Raw genomic sequence first — 21626 nt, 5'->3', positions numbered from 1 at the left:
CAGTAGTAACACTACAAATCACAACTGCACTCTTACTGGATGATTGACGGTTCACGAGGACACACTGTCTACAGCCAGCGGTGGCACATCCTTTCATTCAGCATAAATCAGGGGCTGTACTACCCGTCACAGAGCATGATTAAACTTTCACAACTGATATACCATTTCAACAACCAGACAATAAAAACTTTGCTCAGACATCTGACTGGTCTCCACTAAAAAATCAATGTTCTCAAGGTAAAAAGAAGCACAGTGCTAAATAAACAGACTCATGCCAGCAAGGTGGCCATGGAAAGCTTCCAAGGTAGCCATGTACAGTCTCGATCAATTTGAAGGTGATCGCTCGAGCGGCGACCGAAACAAATAGCAGCGCACGCTACGCCATCACCTTCCGTGGCGAGGGAAACATCAAGGCAGCTTCGCTCTCTATTTTAGCTGTTCCTTGAGCAACTGTCTGCCCCCTTGTAGCAAGTCGCAACTTTTCGTTGTTTTTTTATGAAACAACGGGCTGTGGTAAGACGGCATGTGTCGTATTCTTCTGTATAGTTGGGAGTGGACGCAATCAGTTGAAAGGTAATCGTGCGAGCATCAACCCATGCTAGAAATACCAGCCTTGCGCAGCATTTTTTTTTTTTTCACCCTTCAGGAATGATATTATGCTAGCTTCCGTTGTCCTCAGGCTCTTCAACAAAGAGCGGGCTCTCTTCGCAGTAACATTGCAGAAAATTGCGGTGACGGCGGCAGCGTCCAGAAAAAAGCGGCACCAAAAACCGTTAAAGGTAGTGGATCATAGGATGGAAAAGTGCTTTCTCTATCCTGCTGCTACCTGAATTTTCGGTAGCAAAAGAGTGAATGGTGGAAAAAAGTGAAGGCGCGGTCTCGTCTGACTACTCATAATTGAGATTGCTTAAGTCAACAGATTAAAAATCAATTACTGAACGTCATTAACAGCACGAAAGGACTCTCAAGTGCCCCCGTAGCTGTACCGGTGCCCTTCACTACGCAATTTCTCCATCCTTTTCTTCACTACCTTCTATACCCCTTCCCCCATGGCCCGGTTGAGGTGTCCTCGAAAACGAGGGTGACATTTACTGCACATTCCTTTTACTGTAATTACAATAATATACTACTGTCAACTGTTCCGATGTTTAACACTGCCATTTGTTTCTAATCTTTTCCTGCAGTCGCAAAAGCTGCTATTAAACAGCCAAAGGAGCTAAGGCATAACATTGGTGAATATTTTAACACTGCAGAAAAGAATATTTCTCTGCACGCTGCACTTTTCAACAACATGCAATCGAAGGTCTTTCGATACTGCCCGCTTCAGAAACGTATCGACCTGCCTCCAATACTTGATAGGGTCTCCTCCTTGCCTTTGGAGCTCTTCTGGGCAACGATGTGTAGAGCGACTCTACAATTGCCGGGTCTCCACAAATGAGATTCCATTTAGCTTCTGCTGCTTGGCACAATGTTTCTGGAACCCTCTGTCCGGATGCACGCGAGCCAGATTAGCTTTCATATTTCCCCAAATGTTATGAATTATATTGAGGTCAGGACACCGCGGCGATGTTTCTTTAAATTTTTTTCTATGAATAACCAGTCCAGTGCATATGGGCTGTAGAAGAGAGTGACAGTATTATCGAAACCTGTGAGAAGAGAAAAACAGAGCCCGGTTATACCAACTATGATCAAAAAAAGTATATACAAAAAGATAAAGCTAATAATATTGTAATAAAAAAGATAATGTTGTTGGTAATATGATAGCAGTTCTTCATTGAGCAGCCAAAGGGCAAGGGAAGATATAATAATTCTGACTGTGTAGTAAAGATGTGCCACCAAAAGGTGTTGTCTTAAAGATTCGTCACCCTTCGCGAGATAACCTTCAAATTCATTCAGATCACCTTCATCATGTTTTGCACACAGGGGTCATTGTTATCTGAGATACAGCACCGACAGGCACATATAATTGCCAGGAAAGGGAAACAAAAGCAAGAAAAAACGTGGAGAGTTAGTCGTAGGCAAGCTATATCTTCGCAGTTCCGAAATCGGTCACTATGCAGCTTGAAAGGCGAGCCGGTCAAGCTCGCACAATCACCTTCAAATTGATCGCAACTGTAGTATCATGATCAAACTATTACAGGACAAGTGTTCTGGGAAAAAAGGTTATTCCTCGCTACCTAGTGATATGTTATGATCACCAGCGGGGAAAGAATGCACATTCCCTCTTATCTTAGCACATATCAGGTGACTAGATCACGTGACCACGCTAAAAATTTTTCCACACACTCGCGTCCTATAAACTTCTGATTGCAATAGTACAACTCTTCAGGAAGATTACTCAAAAAGCACTACTTTACACTGCATTAAAGCATAAACAAAAGAAACACAGCGCAGCCTAAGTAAAACTGTTTCAGTGGCACAATGTGTGACAGTTTATATCAGAAAAAAGAGCCTAAGATAGTGCGCTCTTCAACTTGTATGCTACTTTTGGTTCTCTTATTTTTCTACTGTATTTTGGCAGCAGCTTTATACACAACATCAGTGAACTGAAATATAAGTTGTGAGTGCTTTGTATCGGCTCGATGTTCCTATTCCGTCAGTGTGCGCATCATATTTTCTGCGTACTTCATGAAGCACTTTGAACTTGCACTTTGCATGAATGCTCATTAGGATTCTTCAGTCAGTACTTGTAAAATCTCCTGTCTGTGCCACAGTTCAAGTTATCCAGATTCCTCATGAGGAAGCAAACACGGCTATCATACATCATTTGCATGTGTTGCTGAGACATATATAGTTGTCTCTGCATCGTTTAGATAAGTGCTGTGGATACTGGGCTAGAGAATGAATTAGCGCTGTTACGTTCTTCTGAGCCAGCATGGCACTAGTGGCATAACTCGTCTCGTGCATGAAATGTGTAACCAGCACACATTAATGAGCACTTCCCATATTCTGAAGGGGTTTATTATCCTGAAGCAGAACTGTAGCTTCGAGAGGCACAGCAGAAAGCAAACTGATATTAACCACCCAAGGTCTTTAACCACCCCAGGAAGTCGCATCAAAAGAGCCTTAGTGCTTGTGAGGCAAGTCCAGTAACTCTTGCCGTTGTGACGAGGGGAGATTTCGATTGATGGTAGCAGAGAAAACGGAGAGAGAAGCATCCGCTGGAGGAGGCAACTGGGAGGAGGGTGCTATAAGCACAAGAGAAAGCGAGTGCATGTCCAACGTGCAGGAAAAAGAAGTGCCTTTGGGTAACACAAGAAGTTCACGGGAAGTGTTCAAGGCAGCGACGACGGCTGATCCATTTTCAAAGCGAACCAGGCTAGGCAGCAAGGCAAGTCCTCTGATCAGGTGACAAGTCTGTGTGAATAACAGAAACTGCAACGCCCATGTCAATCAAAGCCGCTAGCTGTAAACCTTCAACCCACACTAAAACCATATTGAACGGGCGCTCCGGAGGTATTTGCCGGTGTCCGAAGCATGCAGCTTTCCCCCCAAAAACTGCACTAGCTAGTTTTCCGAGCAAAGGTCAGGCGCCAGAGAAGCCAGTCAGTACGGCGAAGGGGATCAAACGCCGTACCGCCGCACTCCCGCTCCACTCCAGTGGGCCGATAACCACGAGGCGGAGCAGAGCTGCGGGGAAGTGAAGAACGTCCCGAAGAGTCGATGAAGGAAAGGCACTGATGAGAGGGGCCACTAGGAGTGAAGGCACTTTCGAAGGCTTCATACCCGCGACGTTCGTCTTGAAGGTGCCAACGGCAGAAGCAGGAAAGGTGACCCCAGAAGCCGCAAGAATAACATATCGGGCAGCTGGGGCGCCAGGACGCGTAAAGTAAGAAGTAGAAAATTGTGGTCCGTAGCAAGCACGACAGGCAATGACACAAGCACTGTAAGTCACAGGCTGCCGCAGCTATAGCCTGCACACCTTGAAGGCTGCCGACTGCTGCGACCTGAGTGGAACAGATCGAGGGCCCTCCATCACAAGGCAGCGCAGACGTTTCAGTGTCAAGAAAGGCTGCTTGCCGTTGAGGCTGATAATGTTGATGACAACGTAAGCATCGGACTTTATCTCGGAAGGATGAGGCTGGGGGATGCGTTGTTCAAGCTATTGGACAGCTGCAAGCACTACATTCAACAAATCCAGCATCTGCAGTGCATTCTGTGCAGCTGGCATGTGCATACTGGAATGCAGCACACATATGGCATTCACGATTGGCTTTAGCATTGCGATCACTTGCTCGTCTGCGACCTGGGCCAGTTTCTGACCTCCTACCCGACCAGCAGTAGGCTGAACACACTGGGTGCTGGGTGCTTCGGAAGCGATGGCCGTCACTTGGCGGTCTCGGTCTTGGACCGGAATTGTGACTTGTGCTTGATTAGCAATGGGCTCGGGACTCTGAGTACGCAATACCTTCTTGGTCACTGCGGGTGTGTGTAGCTCAGGCAGAGATGGCCAAGACCCGTCTGCGACAACCGTCTGTGCCTCGCCAGTCATATTGCTCCCAATCCTTAAAGTAGTATGGGGAGGGAGGGGACAAGTTGCGGAAATTCTTGGACGATCCTTTCCAATGCTCACTACACTTTTAGAAGGTCTGTGGCGAGGGCGACGACGTCGTCGCACCTTAGCGGCAGCTTCTCTGTGAGTGGAATTGTCTCTTGTCATTAGTTTGAGTATCCTTTTTCAGGCGAGGACAATCTTTTGAGGCAGCGTCATGAGGGCCACGGCAATTGGCACACGTAAGGACTGTTGCCCGGCAAGAATCACCGCTGTGAGGCTGAGTGTGAATGAATATCAGCCGTCGGGGTCTGCACACAAAAACATGGCAGTCGCATCTGAAAGGCAAGCTGATGCCTGCTGCTAGTCGCGCGGCACGAAAACTGACCAGTAAGTGCGCGCAGTCCATTCGCGAACTTTACGCAGAACTGAATGTGAGTAATCCTGGCAACATCGCCGTTTCATACGACAGGTTGTGGATGACGCGCGCGCACACTTCCCACATTGGTGTAGGGGCGGTAATTGAACTGTTCAGTGGCTTGGTGCTTGACTATGTCGTGCTGAGCAATTTCTGCGCCAGATGCGAGTCAGGCCCAAATGAGGATGACCCCTCATATGAATCGTGGACAGCCAGCCATGTGTGTCAAAAGAACACGACGAAAAAGGCAGGAGAGATGGAAGTGGAGGCTGCCCTGATCCTGTTCAAGAGGTCCCTCGAGCGCCACAACCTGCGGTACACTACTGTACTTTGCGACGGTGACAGCAGGACCTACCTTGCGTTGGAAGAAGAGAAGGTGTATGGGTATATACCCATAAACAAAGAGGACTGCGTCAACCATGTAGAGAAACGCATGGGTACTGCTTTGCGAAATGCAGTAGCGAAGAACAAAGGCTGTGGCTCCAAAGGCCTCAGTGGAAGGGGCAACGTAACGGGAGATCTGATAAACAAAATGAGCTATTATGGGTGGGCTCTGAAGACCCACAAAGATGTAGATTCTATGCAGAGGGCGGTGATGGCCACATTTCATCACATAACATCCAATGATGCAAAAAGCAACCATACATTTTGCCCAACGGGGCCGAGCTCCTGGTGCAAGCAAAATGCGGCAAAGGCCAGGGATGAGCCAGCACCAAAGCATCCCAGGAACCTGCCCCCCTGTGTTTGTGAGGCCCTGCTTCCCATATATCAGCGCCTCTTGGACAAGAAGCTGCTGGAGCGATGCCTGCGTGGCAAAACACAGAACAATAATGAAAGCCTACATTCTATGGTATGGGCACTTGCTCCAAAGCACTCCCATGCCTCACTGTTCGCGGTGGAGGCTGCTGTAGCTGAAGCCGTTCTTAAATTCAATGCTGGAAATGTGACAGCATCAAGAGTGATCCTCAGCGAGCTGGGCTTGAATCCAAGCAACGAAAGCAAAAAGCGCATGCTGGAGAAGGACCTGCGCAGAAGGAAGGCATCAGCACGCAAGCGTGCAGAGAACGCGAACATGCAACGGGCCCTAAGAAAGCGCCATGATGGTGGCAAAAGCCAATCAGATTATATGCCTGGTGCCTATTAGCCCTTTTTGAATGTAAATATGTAAATATTTTTAGCTTTTCCTCATTAAATATTGTTCTGCTTGTTTTTTGCCATTTTCTCAAAACTGTGTTTTGTGTCAAGTTGGAAGTTTGCTCACCACTTAGAGCAGCTAGAGCTACAATTCTTTTTGCATTGTACAGCTGGAAGCACAAGGCATGCAACGCTGGGAAGATTTTTAATTTTTACCTTCCAATTTTTTTTATTTTCTTGTTTTTTTTTCACTCCAATGACCATGTTTCGAACACCAAGTTCATTAGGCTGCTAAATCTACATCATTAGCTTAATTTGAAAACTGCTTCTAGCGTTGCATTCCTCACACATTGTAGTATCTACCCACGTATTAAAATTAAATTTCTGATGGCCCATTTTTTTTTCTATTGTTTGAGCAGACAATGGCGTGATATATATTAATAGCTCAGGAACTAATTGGCCTAGAAATAAACGAATTGCATATTTGAAATCAGCAGAAAAAACTGAATAAGTCTGTACAGTTTCATCAAATTTGGTCTGTAAATAAAAAAAGCTCTAAGACCCATGTCGCCCCTTAACAACTTTAGCGGTCAGAAAATATGCATATATTTTTTTTTACTGTGCCATGCCAGAACTACAGTAGCCAACGGGTAATTCGGACTCCAATAATTCGGACTTCGATGAGGCACCGTCAGTCACCCCATAAAAGCACATACATATTCGCGACATATTTTGGACTAAGAGTTCGAAAGTTCGATTTTTCTGACTCATTTCAGTCGCCAGCGAGCCAAAATCGGCCATCATATCGGCTTTTCACGGGTGCAAAAGGCGCCATCTTGAATTGAGGTGGACTTACTCTGCAGTTGGATTGGCTTGACATACTTTCGGCGCCTCATTTTTTGCCAATAGATGTCCCTGCGATCTCTGACACTTCGAGGAGGCAGTTGTACTGTCATCGCCGTCAACTTGCTTTTGTCGCCAACGTTGTCGGCAGCAATTAACGCTTGTCTCACAGAATGAAAATTGGTTTGCGGGGCTCGGCGGACGCCTGAACCGCGCATTAAGGGAAGGAATAAAGGAGGGACCGAGAGAAGAAAGAACGAGGTGCCGTAATGGGGGGGCTCCGGAATAATTTCAACCACCAGAAGATCTTTACGTGCACTGACCTCTCACAGCCCACGGACGGGCACCTTTGCGTTTCGCCTCAATCGAAACGCAGCTGCCACGGTCTGGTTCGAATCCGGATACTCCGGGTCAGTAGCCAAGCTCCCTAACCACTGAGCCACCGTGGCGGGTCTCATACGTTCGTCATTTGCCATTTAGTCACTTGGATTCTTTGCGTGTGTTTGACGAGCGGTGTGGTGCGTACTCGGGTTGTGGACAACATGGTGCCGGCGGATCCATCAAAGAAGCGTGGGAAGTATTCAACTAAACGCCGTGACCTTGCTGTCTAGCATGTACAGTGAAAGCACAACTTTGGTGAAAATACAGGCGCAAATCGTCACCAGCAGGAGAAATTTCCGCGAAATACAATCAGTGACTTTTTTAAGCCGATTTCACCTCAATTAAGTGGGTGTTTTTTAACTTAACGGGTTTTTTCGGACCGTACTATTATTCGGACCATTTTTCGGGTCCCTTCGAGTCCAAAAAATTGTTCGGCGACTGTACACTGCCACAATATCATGCATTCGTTCATACTGGCACTACTTTTTCTTTGTTAACACGCTAATTATGTTAGAAAATAAGTCACTCCTTCTCGTGTTGAACTCAGCGGGCACATAACATGGTCACCAAACATTTTTTTTTCTCAATGAAAATAACAGCACCCTTAGGGACTATGCGCAAGTGCGGATGCACTTAGAACAGGCACACTGCATGGGCTACTCGGTGCAATGTGGTCGATCGCAATGCCATTGCTTAGAAGGGGTCCTTTGAGAGGAATCCGCCGCTTTGTTCTTGAGCTCCGACAATAGATCGGGAGCAAACAGCCGGTTTTTGCACTGCATGCGCGAAGTTCGCATCACTGGCTGGGTGAAGCTTGCGTGTTATTCGCGGATTTTTCGCTCCATGGAGGTCAGCCTCTATGCGCACGGCGTCACCGATAACCCTATCCTTAGACGGCGCGTTTCGCTGCAGTTTCCGCAGATGGACCGAGCTACATTCCTTCGTTCTTGCCATACTCACCCTGCCCCTTCCATGGTAACCATCCTCTGGTTGGCTCCTGTTACAACAAGTGACTTTAGCGGCAGCCACCCTCCCCTTGTGCGCAATGGTCTCGCCATACCTTCCTCCTTCCATGATGAGCACCCTCTGGCCGGAGAACCACCTTTTGGATGATTCCTGTGGTAACTGCCTTCCGACTATGCTTTCCTACCCCAGCTGCCGTGTCGCTTCCCAGTCGCCTTTTAAGCAGCAGCACACCGGGCTAAATGATGTTTGTTCCTACACAGATCGTTTGAGAGCACCGCAATCACGGCGCGCATGCGGGCATGTCACGTATTTTTTTGTATTTCACCGGCATCTGCAGTGAGCGAAGAAAGGCTGATATGTAATAGATAGAAAATTAGAAGCTGTTCAATCCGACGTCTTGCGGACTTTTCAACAACTTTCTCACTAATTTTCTGCCCATCTTCATTGTTTGTGAAGTTGGCAAATTTAGATTAATTATGCAATTAAGCACAATACAAAAAATAGTGTGACTTGCTCCATACAATAGCTACCAACATACATTCGGTCGCGTTGTCTTCGCGTGGTGAGGCATATTTTTAAACCCTGGCTAAAGTTAGCTCAGACACCCAGTATAAGAAATACAACTTGATGATTATAAGAAGATAAAGCATCTTCCTTGGCTGCTTGCCACAAATGCTAAATCACTGCACAATTGTGTTTGACTTGCTTGGTTTCGCCTGCACAAAATACATTCCGCAGCAAAAGATCCAGCGGGCGTGAATCCATATGGAAGTACACTGGGCTCAGTAATCAGTCGCTTCACTCAACACTGAAGGTATGACCATGCAAAACAGCAGGGTTTAATTTGAAGCACTGCTTTTCCTAATGAAATGCACACCACTCGCATGCAACGCGGTCATGCATTTGGCAGAGGATCAAATACAGAATGCATTCTTAATCTAGCAGATGTACTGTATGATGCAGCATTTCCAAAGCAAAGCGGCAGAGAAAATGGCACACAAGAGCCCTCTACATTTTGTGCAGAAAATTTTGCCTGGAGGGCAGAGCTATACCCACTTGTAACACCCAGCTTCGCATCGGAAGTCACTGTGAGCACAGTTCCCAGAGCTGAAAGAAAGCGTTTGTCAGAACAGTCTATAAAGGAGCATTTAAAAGTAATGCCAAGCGTTTGCGCTATGATGTAGGCCACCGCTCCATGTAACTGGTGCCACATCATGGTGAGTAAACAAATAGGCGCCTGTTCGCGAATCTAGCGATGTAGTTGGCATTCAAACAGAAGAGGCGTTGCTGCAGGATGGGCAGCTTTTCCTGCTCAGCAGCAGTGTGCCGACTGGCCCTGGATGCAAAGGCACGTGGTACAACCTGCCGCCTTGCTGCGACGAGAGGCATGAGTGGACCTAGTTATATTTGCAGCAGTCGTGGTGTGTGTGGACACCACGTATCACACAGGTACAGTACTCGGCCGCGACCGCTGGACCAAGTGGGTGCAATTTTAATGCGACAGCTTTAGAGTTGTCCTCACACCAAAACCCCACCAATGTCCAATGTAACGAAATTCGTCGACTGGTTGAAACAGGTCACGTGACGAGAGCCACTTAGTTTCTAGATAGCAATCCAGGTAGAGAATGTAATCAAAAATCATAAAAAGGGTGATATATGCAAATTTCGCCAATGTCACAGCATAGAGGATACCTGCTACTGCAGCTAGCAGTCTGAATATAGTAGTTGATGGACCGACGATAGCAAAGAAACTGATGCAAACACACAGGAGTTGCAACAGAAGCTGTTATAAACGCGAAATATAATGCTATCACATTCCTCCTAACATGATTTGAGCATCCCCATGATTTGTATCGCGCCACGGTGGCTTGGCGGACACCGTACCTTCTCCGCGGGTGCCGGCGCTGCAATGCACCGTCCCGCCAGCTTCGTGACCGGCCCCACCGCTTGCCTGCCTCCATTGCACGGGGAGTGAAAAGGAGGGAAGGAAAGGCAGCAGTTGCTCACTTGTGCAGTTCCCTGATCTTCATGAAGATGGGTGTGGAGTGAACGCGCAGCAGCTCGAGGGCCCGTCCCTGGAGGTCTGTCTTCTTGCCAGACTTGTTGCGGCCCGCGAACCCCAGCAACACCTGAAGCTCCGACACACGGAAGTTCAATATCATTTGCTGCAAAGAGAAAAGATGCTACCAGTCAGGCCTGCTGCTACCATCACAGACTTATTCACGCACACACGTGAACAACAAGCAAATGCCACACACATGTTCAACAGCGTGTCACTGAATGCAAGAGGCAAAAGTATCAAGACATAACATGTGGAATCAAGCACGACCACCTTGAAAATTTTATGCACATGTGGCAAATTGGGCATTACAATACATGGCCACCTTATCAACACAACGCAAATCGCATGCCGTTTCTGCCCCACCAAGTGAACACACGACAAATAAAAAAAATTGAGTATGCTTACGCCTTGCTGCGTAAACATCGCTTCACATACAAGTGAAAACTCTCCAGATTTCTGCCATCACGGCGCAGAAACCTGTTTCAAGTGGCCATAGCGACGAGACTCCAATCAATTAAAAAAATTTCGCTACGCCACTGAGTCACTTGCCTGTGAAACAGCTTTAAGTCGTGAAATTCAGCATGAGCAAGCATGACCGTTTTTTTTTTCCTTTTATCTCTGCCCTTTTCATCCCTTCATTCACTCGTAAAATCCAGGTGTCCACCCACCCACTATATGATGTACTGCTGGAAGAACACAAGTATCACGCGAACTGAATTGAGGGCCGTTCGCAGTTGTTTCACAGTCTTGCCGCAGCGGCCATTAAGATGCTTTCGACAAACAAGCATACAAAAGCGTCCGGGACAATGCAATCGTTGTTCTAAACAGCGCATAGCTCGGCTGACTGATAAGCGGAGCCGATTGCCGCCGACGCTTCAGGCTGGCGGCGAAGCTCCAAAAACGAAACTATGCGGCCAGACTATCGGCCTACCGGCAGGGGCCTGCCGATCCTGAAAACACCTGCAGTTGCGCGCATGTCAGAGGGGCGCCGATAAGAAATGTAACATGCAGTTCAGGCCTGGGGACGAATGTCTGGGCTACCGGTTAGTCATGCACGTCATCATAGCGCGACATGGCACCACTTTTTGGGAGCCCGTCAGAATTGACCGATGCCAGCCCCTGGGCGTCCGAATAAACGAGCCCCCGTCTTACAGGGAGCCCCCGTCTTACAGTCTTACAGGGACGTTCGGCAGGACTGTGACGGCAGCGCGGGTTATCTGAATTAATCGAGGCTGAGGAGTAGGAATAAATAGTTATTTAATTCGAATTGACGAAGTTTTACTCTACAGTATTCCAGGTGCTGCTCATTTCACTGATGGTATACATATTCCTCTCTCGTGGCGGCGGAAGGTTCCCACCGGCAAGTGTTTTTTTTTTTTTGCAGAATTTTAAATGCTTATCGCAAATAAATTTTAGATTCCGTAATATGTCAGGCAAGATTCGTAAAATCGTAATACGGGTCAAAATTCGTACATTTTAATGAAAAATTGGAAGAGTTGGCAGGTATGCTATTGGTTAGATTATTTCAGGCACCAGGCAGATACCATGGACGCGGTGCCACGTCGCTCCGGAGGATCAGGAAACTCCGCCTCCCCCAACACTAGGCGGAGGGGGGGGGGGAATTCCAACGCAAGTCGGCTATGGGGCCGGCAGAGGAGCGCTCACCTTTCGGCGTGCAAAGTGACAAGATGCGAGACAAAGCCACGAAGGCGCTGAAATTAAAATTTTTACTACAGGTAACTGCTTCTACAAAGCGCATTAAACAAATTCTCGCTGGAGAATATTTGTGAAGTGGCGTCTAACGTCCCAGACATACCACAACTATATTAAAGCGCCTCTCAGTTGGCCGCCGCGGTGACTAAATGGTTATGGCACTCGGCTGCTGATACGAAACACGCGGATTCGATCCCGGCCCCCTGGTCGAATTTTGATGCAGGCGAAATTCTAGAGGCCCGTGTAGTGTGCTTTGTCAGCGCACGTTAAAGAACCCCAGCTGGTCGAAATTTCCGGAGCCCTTTTCTACGGCATAGCCTGAGTCGCTTTGGGAAGCTAAACCCTCTAAAACCATAAACCAACCTCTCAGAGCCCCTTTAAGCTCTGCGATAAACAGCTCTCGCTGTAAAATGAAGTTACGTGAAGCGTTTTGTGACGAATGTGGAAAGCATGATAAATTGAGAAGATGCATAGTTTCATAATATGCCCGACACCATATACGACAAACAGCAATTTATCCCCAAAGTGCCACGACCAACGGACTAGCAATTACATTGTCGGAGGTTACAGGAAATGTGCTTTGAAGAAGAGCTGCCTGCAACTAATTAGCGCGGAGTTCCAACAGCAAAATGCAGTAGGCCGGATTAGATCAGCACTGGAGAAAGACTTCTGGAATGTTTGTATAATTGTATAATTGGTATAATTGGTTTTTTGGGGAAAGGAAATGGACCAGTATCTGTCTCATATATCCTTGGACACCTGAACAGCGCTATAAGGAAAGGGATAAAGGAGGGAGTGAAAGAAGAAAGGGAGAGAGGTGCCGTAGTGGAGGGCTCCAATTTCGACCACCTGGGGATCTTTAACGTGCGCTGGCGCCTTAGAGTAAACTCATGAATGGTGACGGCATCAACAGGCCAAAGCAAGTGCAACAGGCAGCTGTCGAAGACTAGGAAACAAAGGCGCAAAACAATAAACGAAAGGACGTAAAAAGCGATGTTTTCCAGAATAACGTTAACAGACATTATATAATATTAATCGGCCGCCGCTGTGGATCAGTGGTTATGGCACTCGGCTGCTGACCCGAAAGACGTGGGTTCAATCCGGGCCGCGGCGGTTGAATTTCGATCGAGGCGAAATTATAGGGACCCATGTACTGTGCGATGTCAGTGCACGCTAAAGCACCCCAGGTGGTCAAAATTTCCGGAGCCCTTCACTACGGCACCCCTCATAGCCTGTGTCGCTTGGGACGTAAACCCCCATAAATCAAACCAACTTTAATCGAACCGCGTGCAAAGCGATGTTTTCCAGAATAACGTTAACAGACAGTATACAATCTTAATCGAACCGAAGTAAAGCGCCATACACCACGGTTAATGAATTTTTCTGCGGCAAAGCAACAGCTGTATTACGAAGACATCGACTCTATCCGCGCCTCCATTGAAATGCGGCCGCACGCAGGTCGTAATAGGACCCGTGACGTTGGGCTCAGCCGCCGAACGCGGCACCTACTGAGACATCACCGCGTGAGTGCACGTTACACGGACGCATGCAATAGGCAGCAGTCGTGTAGCACATTCCAAAGGCTGGAGACAAGAACGGCGCCCCTTCCAAGGAATGCAACTCCCTATCCCAGCATCTTAATCACAGCGTATCGCAGTGATTTGGACCATAGCTCTTTGATCTTAACAACTGTGAAACTTGTCGCAGGGACCATGTGAATTATTCAAATAAGGAGGTTAGACCTGGGTCAGAACTCTTAGGTCAAAAGACTGTCGCGCCACTTGCGGCATTCGGACGAACCGCTTCGGCGTTGCTCAAAAGCCAAACATAGCAGCGAAATTAAAATGTGTAAGGCAGTACAGATTACGGACACCCTGGCTCATAGGTGGCGCGACCATCTGCTAATCTCCGCAAAGCGGCCACTGGACGGGACCACTCTGGTTTCGAAGCGGAGCTTCCTAACTGGTATGACCAAAGACCTCTGGTTCAGACACTGTAAAACAGCCGCGTAAAGCCGTCAGCCACAAGAATCTGACAGTCGGTCTCTTTCCCTAAAACTTGGGCAGCTTCCAAGGTGCCTAATATGTCCATCTAGACCCAATACTGCAGCTCCCCATGTGGCACGAAACCAACAACAGAAACTGGACGACTACGCACGCGTTCTCCGTCGGCGTCATCTGTCACCGCCGGTGACAACAACGGGACTGCCGTGACATGACAGTGGGAGCGCGTTCTTGATTCGTCTCGAGGTATTTCCGTGCGCAGATCGCGATGTCCGACGATGAACATGGGCACTCGAAGCCGCTGCAGCTGAGACACTACGTGGCCTAACCTCTTACCCAACCGAGAAAAAAAAAAGGAGGGGGAGACCTTGTCATTCCGCTATTACTGCACATTTCAAAATAAAAGTATAAATCCACGAGTTTGGATGACGTCTTTGAAGTCTATAATTCATTTACTTTTTATTTAAAACCTGCTCCCCACCCGAGCTTTTTTTTTCCCCCTCAACAGTTCGCTAAGCCCGCGACGACCAGCGAAAGCACGTCCGCGCTTTTGGCACGACGCCAAAAAGGCGCCAAGGACGCGGAACACCGTTCCGATCGAGTCACGCCGCCTCACCGCAGGCCTCAAACCGCAGCGCGGGCCCTCGACGTCAGGGGCCGAAGATTGCGCCACCGTCTGCGCTAGGCCGCAGCCGCCACTAACAACCTGCTGCTATCGCGCCCTTATCACCGCGGCGGTGCATTTAGTCCCAACGGCTCGAATTGCGGACCCACACTAACGCACGCACCGCGACACCGGCGCCGTTTTGCAACACGCGAGGCGACCAAACATTGATCTCTCACCACTCACCTCACCGACACCGAAAAAGCGCGCGAGGCAAGGAGAACACGCGCTTAAAAAAAAGATGAAAAAGACACACGGTCGAGAAGACGGCGGTTACAGTCACGAGGGAACTGCCAGTCACGAAGGCCGCGCGGATAAGCCAAGAATTCCCAGACAGCCAATCTCTTTTTCAGCATATCTCATTATCAGCAGAAAACTTATCAAGGCAACTAGCCTTAAACTAAAAGAAAAAACACACGGGGCAAGCATGGGCAAGTTCCGACACATGAGCAGAGATTTGTCGCGAGCAGAAAAAAAATAGGGGGGGGGGGGGGGGGGGGGGGGTGCATTGCAATGCCGTCGAGTTTTTAGTTCTGCGACCAGTTGCGCGTGCACTCTGCAGTTGGTGAAACATTCCCCGCAAGCTAAGAATAGCCGGCGAGGCCCGAACACTCCCTCCGTTCTGCGATTCGCAGTCACTGCAAGGGGCACACCTAAGAACTAGAGGAAATATTCACTGCTGCAGCGATACATCCCGAGTCGAACACAGCGCGTTTAACGCAGCGTTAACCCCATACGACTCGGGCCTAAGAAAAAAGGAAAAAAAAAAAAACAGGACCAAGCGAGTAGTAGCCAGCACCGAATGGGCTTGCGCAGCCCGGCGAGAAGCGGCGAGCGTTCGCTTCCCTCCCGGCTGGCCTCGAGCCAAATTTTCCGGCGTCAAGGTCAGCAACCGGTGACTCGCAAAGGAAAAGCCGCACGACGGAGGACGAGTACTGAAATGGCGGGATTTCTCGAGGAAACAGACCGCCTGCACCCGCGCCTCATCCGCGACAGGCGGCTGCGGCTTTGCGATCGTGCCATTAAACAGGAGGCACAAGAAGGACCTACGAATTCTAAAGACTTCGTCCCAAGGAAGCACCGTGCCTCGTCACTCGACTAGGCGAAGGTCGCCTAATCAACGAAAACCTCGGTCAATGGGGGATTTCAGCCCTGGACTCAGGCCCGAGGTCGCTCTGCTTCCTAGTGGAGTGACAGCACATGGTAACAATGGGTCACAGTATTACTCCGATGACCAATCGTAACAGTAAAAGAATAGGCTTTTTAATGTCTTCCTATATCGACCAAGCCACAGGAACAGAAAATTCTTGGTCTTGTCATAATTTCGTCTCATGGCTAGCTCCTTCCTTAGGCAAGAAAAATTTCAACGGACTATTTTTTTTTATCGCGGAAGAATTGGTGTGGCGATCCTCAATGCGGGCGGAGTTTCACAGCTACTATGATTGCACCCAGCGATTATAAAATTCACTGATGAACTACTTTTTGGACGCAGACGGAGTCCGAGCGAAAAGGTCTAGCAGCCGCGATCACTCCGCCGCGTTTCACACTTGCGAGCTTCTCGAGACGTCGGTGACGGGCAGGACGATACCAGACGCGGTAATTGAGCTTCGTAAGAACGAAATACGTTTGCAGACGATGCATGACGAACCATTTTCTTTTCGGGCGCGAACGTAGCCTGCGTTGCACGCTACATACGAGACAGGAGTGCAGCGTCTGACCTGCCCCGCCGCCATGATGGAACGCGCGGCCGGCTGCAGTCGCGAGGTCGCTAGCGCATTTCCTGCTTCAAAGGAGATTGCAATGAAAGCAGACTGATTAACCATCGTTAGCGCGGCGGCTACTAGCGGGCCTTATCTCGGGATGCTGTCGCTTGCACAGAATACATACCGCGTCTCGAAAGTTTGCCTCAGGCACTTTGCCTGTGGTCAGCAGAAAACATGTAGTCCGAAAGGCGGGTTGGAAGTTAACGCTTACTTGTGAGGCTGTGTTAAGGACGGCGTACAGTAGGCGCGGCCTTACATCGATAACTTTCTAACACTGCATGTTGGTCTGCACACGTGCCTCCATGCTAATACCCGCGCATATGATTTCAACCTGCCTATACTTCATAATTTCTCGGTACACGTTAAAGATCCCCAAGTGATCGAAAGCCCTCCACTACAGCGCCTCTCTTTTCCTTCCCTTCACTCCCACCTTTCTCCCTTCCCTTACGGCGCGGTTCAGGTGTCCAAGATTTGATTTACTGCGTCATTTCCTTTACTCAAAAACAAACCAATAATTAAAATCTCAATCACGATATCCGAGTTCATAGCTTAAAAAATCTCGTCCATCTTAACTGAAAGTTGGCGCCAGTTTGTTCACTGTCGTCATCAGCATCAAATAGTAATCTTCAATGCGCATGAAACGAAATATTGCCTTCCATCTAAAAGTGCGCCGATTAGGACGTCCACACATTCCGTGTTTCGCTACTGTCGCGTTTAATCATGGGTTACCTATGCAAACATCAAGCAACCCTGCGTGTCGCTCCGACCGAATTCGCCGGTATGCGCTGCATGTGGAGGCACTGACCAAAAATCGCACGGCGTCATTACCGAGTGCGCCGATTATTTTCGCTCTAGTCGCAGGGAAATGACATTCCCATTTAGAAAAATTCCGCTTCAAATTGTTCTGCCCAGTTTCTCAGCTCTGCAGCCGGACATACGTGTACTTGGGCTCTCGATTGTCGCAAAGAAAATTATGTTCGATTTTAAAAATCAGCAGGCTTCCCCTTTCAGAGAGAGAAATATACAAAAACGTATTTGTCAGGTGCACAGGATATACGCAGGCGGTATACAAAACAAAAAAATGTAAAAACAAGGGTAGGTGTTTCTTGCACGCTTCAGCGAAACGCGAGACGGAGGCTTGCACAGCGAATCTCTTCTGCCGTAAGAAAAGACGGTGTAAACTGGAGCACGCAAGGCGCCGCTTTCGCCCTGAATGGGGGGCACAAGAGTCAAAGGAATGTGGAAATAGTTTTTCAAGCAAAGAACTGGCTGAAATCAAACGTACATGGTCGACTCTGGCGCGATCCGCTTCCAGGAGACGGCCACGGCGCGTGCAAAAGCGACAGGTGCGTGCTGACAACTGCGCTAGCACATTGTCACCAGGATTAACTGCGCATGCGCACTAGAACCTGGAGGTTTGTTTTTAACCAGTGGATCTCGACAGAGGAGGACAGGTGTGCGCATGCGCATAGCGACCGTGTGAAAAAAAAAAGCGGATTGGTAACTGGGGGCACGCTGATCACCCTTTCTATGCAGGCATGCCAATGGAATTGGGTCATAGGTCACAGGCAACCACATCTCGAGGTTCCTGCCTGCCTGTAGGACGCCCGACGGGTCGATAGATTCTAAAATAAAAGCTGGGCTGACCTTCCAGTGACTGTGGCAAGGCGAACTCCACTGGCGGAAATAATGCGACAAAACAGTGGTTTAAAAAAACGTGGGGGTGGGGGGAGATATCGACCGGCAAGGATATCAACGTGTTAACGGTTCAGGTTGTTTGTAGGGAGGAGACCCTGGAACACTGACAGCGGAATGTTGAAGGTATCCCCACGATGACCATCCGGGAAGGCCCGGATCTGTCTTACGCAGAGCCACTGTCGACCGAGACGCGAACCAAACACGCTTTTATGCTTGGTCCATTAATAGAGTTCTTACGCCAAGAAAAAGTTTTATCGTCATCGCTCATTCTTTCGTATTGACCAACAGTGTTCATTTATCCCGCACACAGCCGACCGCACGGCGACACGTACGATAGGAAATTGGCAAATTTGATGCAGTACGCCTGACCGTGACAAGGGTCATATTTTGGTTTCGTTCATTGGGGTTTATGAGGGACGCCGTGGTGAAGGGCTCCAGAAATTCCGACCACCTGGGGTTCCTTAACGTGCACTGGCATCGCACAGTACGGGGGCCTCTAGTATTTCGCCTGCATCGAAATTCGACCGCCGCGGCCGGGATCGAATCGGAGCCGGCGCCATAACAACCGAGCCACCGCGGCGGCTGGTCAAATTTTTGTTCTTTCACGTGCACCAATAATACTGTGCCTAGAAAGAAGGCCTTAAAAAACGCATTCGTGGAGTCGCATTAGGACACCTTTACGCCACAACCTTGCATCCATACCGAGCGCAGAGCTGCCTCACTGCCCATTGGAACCGTGTGGCTTACGCACCACACAAACGGGAACCAACTACCGAGGACGGGGGGGGGGGGGGGGGGGGGGGGGGCACGGTCGTCACCAGCCGTTGCCCCGTCCCTCCCTGGAAGCACGAGCGTTCGGCACACACACACCAACCCCCCCCCCCCCCCCCACCTCCCCTGGTCCCCAAGAGTGATGCCCCTAAGGGCCAACATAGGTCGGCCACCACCACCAACCGGCGCCGCTGTGCCACGGGAGGAACACTCCCGCAGTGGGCCCGTGATCCCACGTGGCCGCATGGGCCCGGCAGCGAGAGAACGCAGCCGCCACCACTGGCTCAGCGCGCGCAGAGGCGGGAGCAAGGGGGAACGTTCTCCTCTAATAGAAATGGGGAAGGGGCGCAAATTTTTTACCATCTTGCCCCCTGCTACAACAAAGACATGAACCCCACCCCCACTTTCAAGGGGAGCCCATGGACGAAGTAGTATGTACCACGCTCGGTTCTAAGGAAGCGGCAACGCAACGGAGGCGCCTGCCATGCGCCAGCGCGGACTGGTCTCGAAAAGGGCCGCTGTGCAAGAACAAAAAACCGTACGCACCTTCGCTCTGTGCAGGCCGCCGCCGGAAGGAGTCCGTCTGTCCCCCAGTTCCCCTCTCTCCAGCGACCGCGCCGTGTGCCCCGCCCGGCCACAAAAGCGGATCCCAAAATCCCGCCGAAACAAACCAATGGAAACAGTCCCCCCGGACCCTCGGGGCGGAGCCGCCGAAGAGTGACAGCGCTGGACGACCCGGCTGCCACCCTCCGCCCCCCTCACACAGCCCGTACTCGTTCGCGGGTTCTCGGAAGTTGACGCAGGGAAGTAGAAGCGGCTCTCGTCGCGTGCAGGAGACCTCAGCCGCGCCGTCCCCAAGACAGGGGAGCAGTGCGCGCAAAATGCCACGACTCGGGAAGGCAGTCCAGCAAGCAGCGCTTGTTGCTGTCGCACTGTTGTGCGTAATTTGTGGCTCTCTGCGCGAAATGCGCTGTGCTGGCTGTTAACTAGGTCGGAATTGGATTAACATCACTATGCTGATTTGCTCTGCACGAGCGCTATAATCTGCCACTGTCTTGGACAAGTTAAAGAAAAGAAGTAACCGATTACAGTTCAGCAGAATCGACATTAGGTATTGCATCTTGTAAAATATATATAAAGCGCGCTCAGGACAACGGACTTGTGGTGTTTGGTCTCCCGCATGAGAGCGGAAAACGCGATCTGGGTTATTAGGAATATGGCCGCCAGCTGTTATTAGGATTGGCGCCAGCATGTCTCGAGGATTGCCACCAAGACAGAATCTCTCGCCAGGTGTCTGCGGGGTGCATTTAACCGCGCTCGCCCGGTTTGTTGCTGCGTGGGACAAGCGGGGAGCAGGGTTCTGCGAAAATCCCTTTAAGGAGTTCGCTGCCACGCGCCGCGAAGTGGTTCCGGATGTCTTCCGGATTTTCCCGACGTCTCCACCGACCGGACTACCCTGGCCTCACGGGCACAGCGCCAGCGTGGGAACGCCACCGTGGCTTGTCTGCGTGCTTCGCCGGCCATGCCTAATGGCAGAACCACTGGGGATTATCTCCCGATGGGGCTGCGCCTTGGTTTCTTCGAAGTTCACCGACCGGCGGAGAGCGGGGCCGACCACCTGACGTCGCCTGCCAGCCTGACGAGGTCCTAGCCGCACAACCCTCTCCTCGGCTCAACTTATGCCAGGGGCGTGTCCATGTGTGCGGAGGTGTCTGTGTGTGATAGCGCAAGTTTTGTCCACACCCACCACGACGAGGGCGTCCCCTACCTGGGGAATCTAGGGAAGACGCAGTGTATAAAACTGGACTGCAGATGCAGTTGCAGCAGCTCACTTCTGAGCTCAAAAGCTTGTAAATATGTAAAATAAATCGTCTTCTTCCTCCACTAATGGGCCTGTCACACTAGGCCAACAGTCGGCCGACTCGGTCTGCCAAAACCATGTCGTCGTGATGTCTGGCTCGATGTCACACTGCGCCGACGAAAACAGTCGGCCGACTGTCGGCGTCGGCGCCATGTCTCCCACAAGACGGCAGTTGGCCGATGGTCCGCCAACTCCCATGTCACACTAGCGAGACAGCGTGCGAGACCTCCCGCCGACTTGACCCTTTCTCGTTCTCACTCTTTTGTCATTTCCTGCTATGCGAAATTCATGGGCCGGGACGCTTCATTTTTACTCTTTTAAATAAATCCCACCATAGTAAAGCACTCTTTAACAATCGTGATTATGAACCTAGGCTGAGGGCAGCCCAGGTACTGAGCGGCACTTATTTCTGGGTCAGAAAGGCATGGCTCGAAAAAAAAATCCAGTCGCTCGCGGGTAAACAGGACGGGAGAGATTATTTAAGGCTAAAATAATAAAAAGAAAAAAATTCTCGTTGACGCGGATTCGAACTAGGAACCTCTGAATGCGAAGCTACTGCCATACCCACGACGCCATGGAGAACAGAGTAATTTTCGTCCTCAGAGGCGCTGATAAGAAGCACTCCGCAGTGTTGCACTCGCGACAGAAGTAAAGCAGGCGACCCATGTGCGAAAACTCGGCCGGCGCGATGCACCGGTCGCTGCTTGCGCATTGCAGCCCCACTGCAAGCAGGGACACACGGAGCAGCAAGCATCGTTGCGCCGCTCACTCAAGCACTCGAGCTCAAAGTGTACGCTTTGCCACCCGCAGCGGTCTGATTACTGCGTGTTGAAGTTCGCACCAGAAAAGACAAAATA

At 49.8% G+C, this 21626-nt stretch overlaps 1 protein-coding gene across 5 annotated transcripts in view; it reads right to left on the bottom strand.

Annotated features, from left to right (window-relative positions):
• LOC144125184 (E3 SUMO-protein ligase PIAS2-like) overlaps positions 1–21626 on the bottom strand; it is a 129195-nt gene that overhangs the window by 63209 nt on the left and 44360 nt on the right. For 3 of the 5 annotated variants that reach the window (XM_077658351.1, XM_077658352.1, XM_077658350.1), the window contains exon 2: positions 10242–10399. In XM_077658351.1, coding sequence (XP_077514477.1) covers positions 10242–10399 — 158 coding nt within the window. Of the gene's footprint in view, positions 1–10241; positions 10400–21626 lie in introns of those variants that run through there. The other 2 variants (XR_013313345.1, XM_077658349.1) reach the window with 1 other exon arrangement.

The sequence above is a fragment of the Amblyomma americanum genome, chromosome 3, assembly GCF_052857255.1.
Source record: "Amblyomma americanum isolate KBUSLIRL-KWMA chromosome 3, ASM5285725v1, whole genome shotgun sequence".
Lineage (NCBI taxonomy): Eukaryota > Metazoa > Arthropoda > Arachnida > Ixodida > Ixodidae > Amblyomma > Amblyomma americanum.
This window is presented reverse-complemented; position numbering and strand designations above follow the sequence as displayed.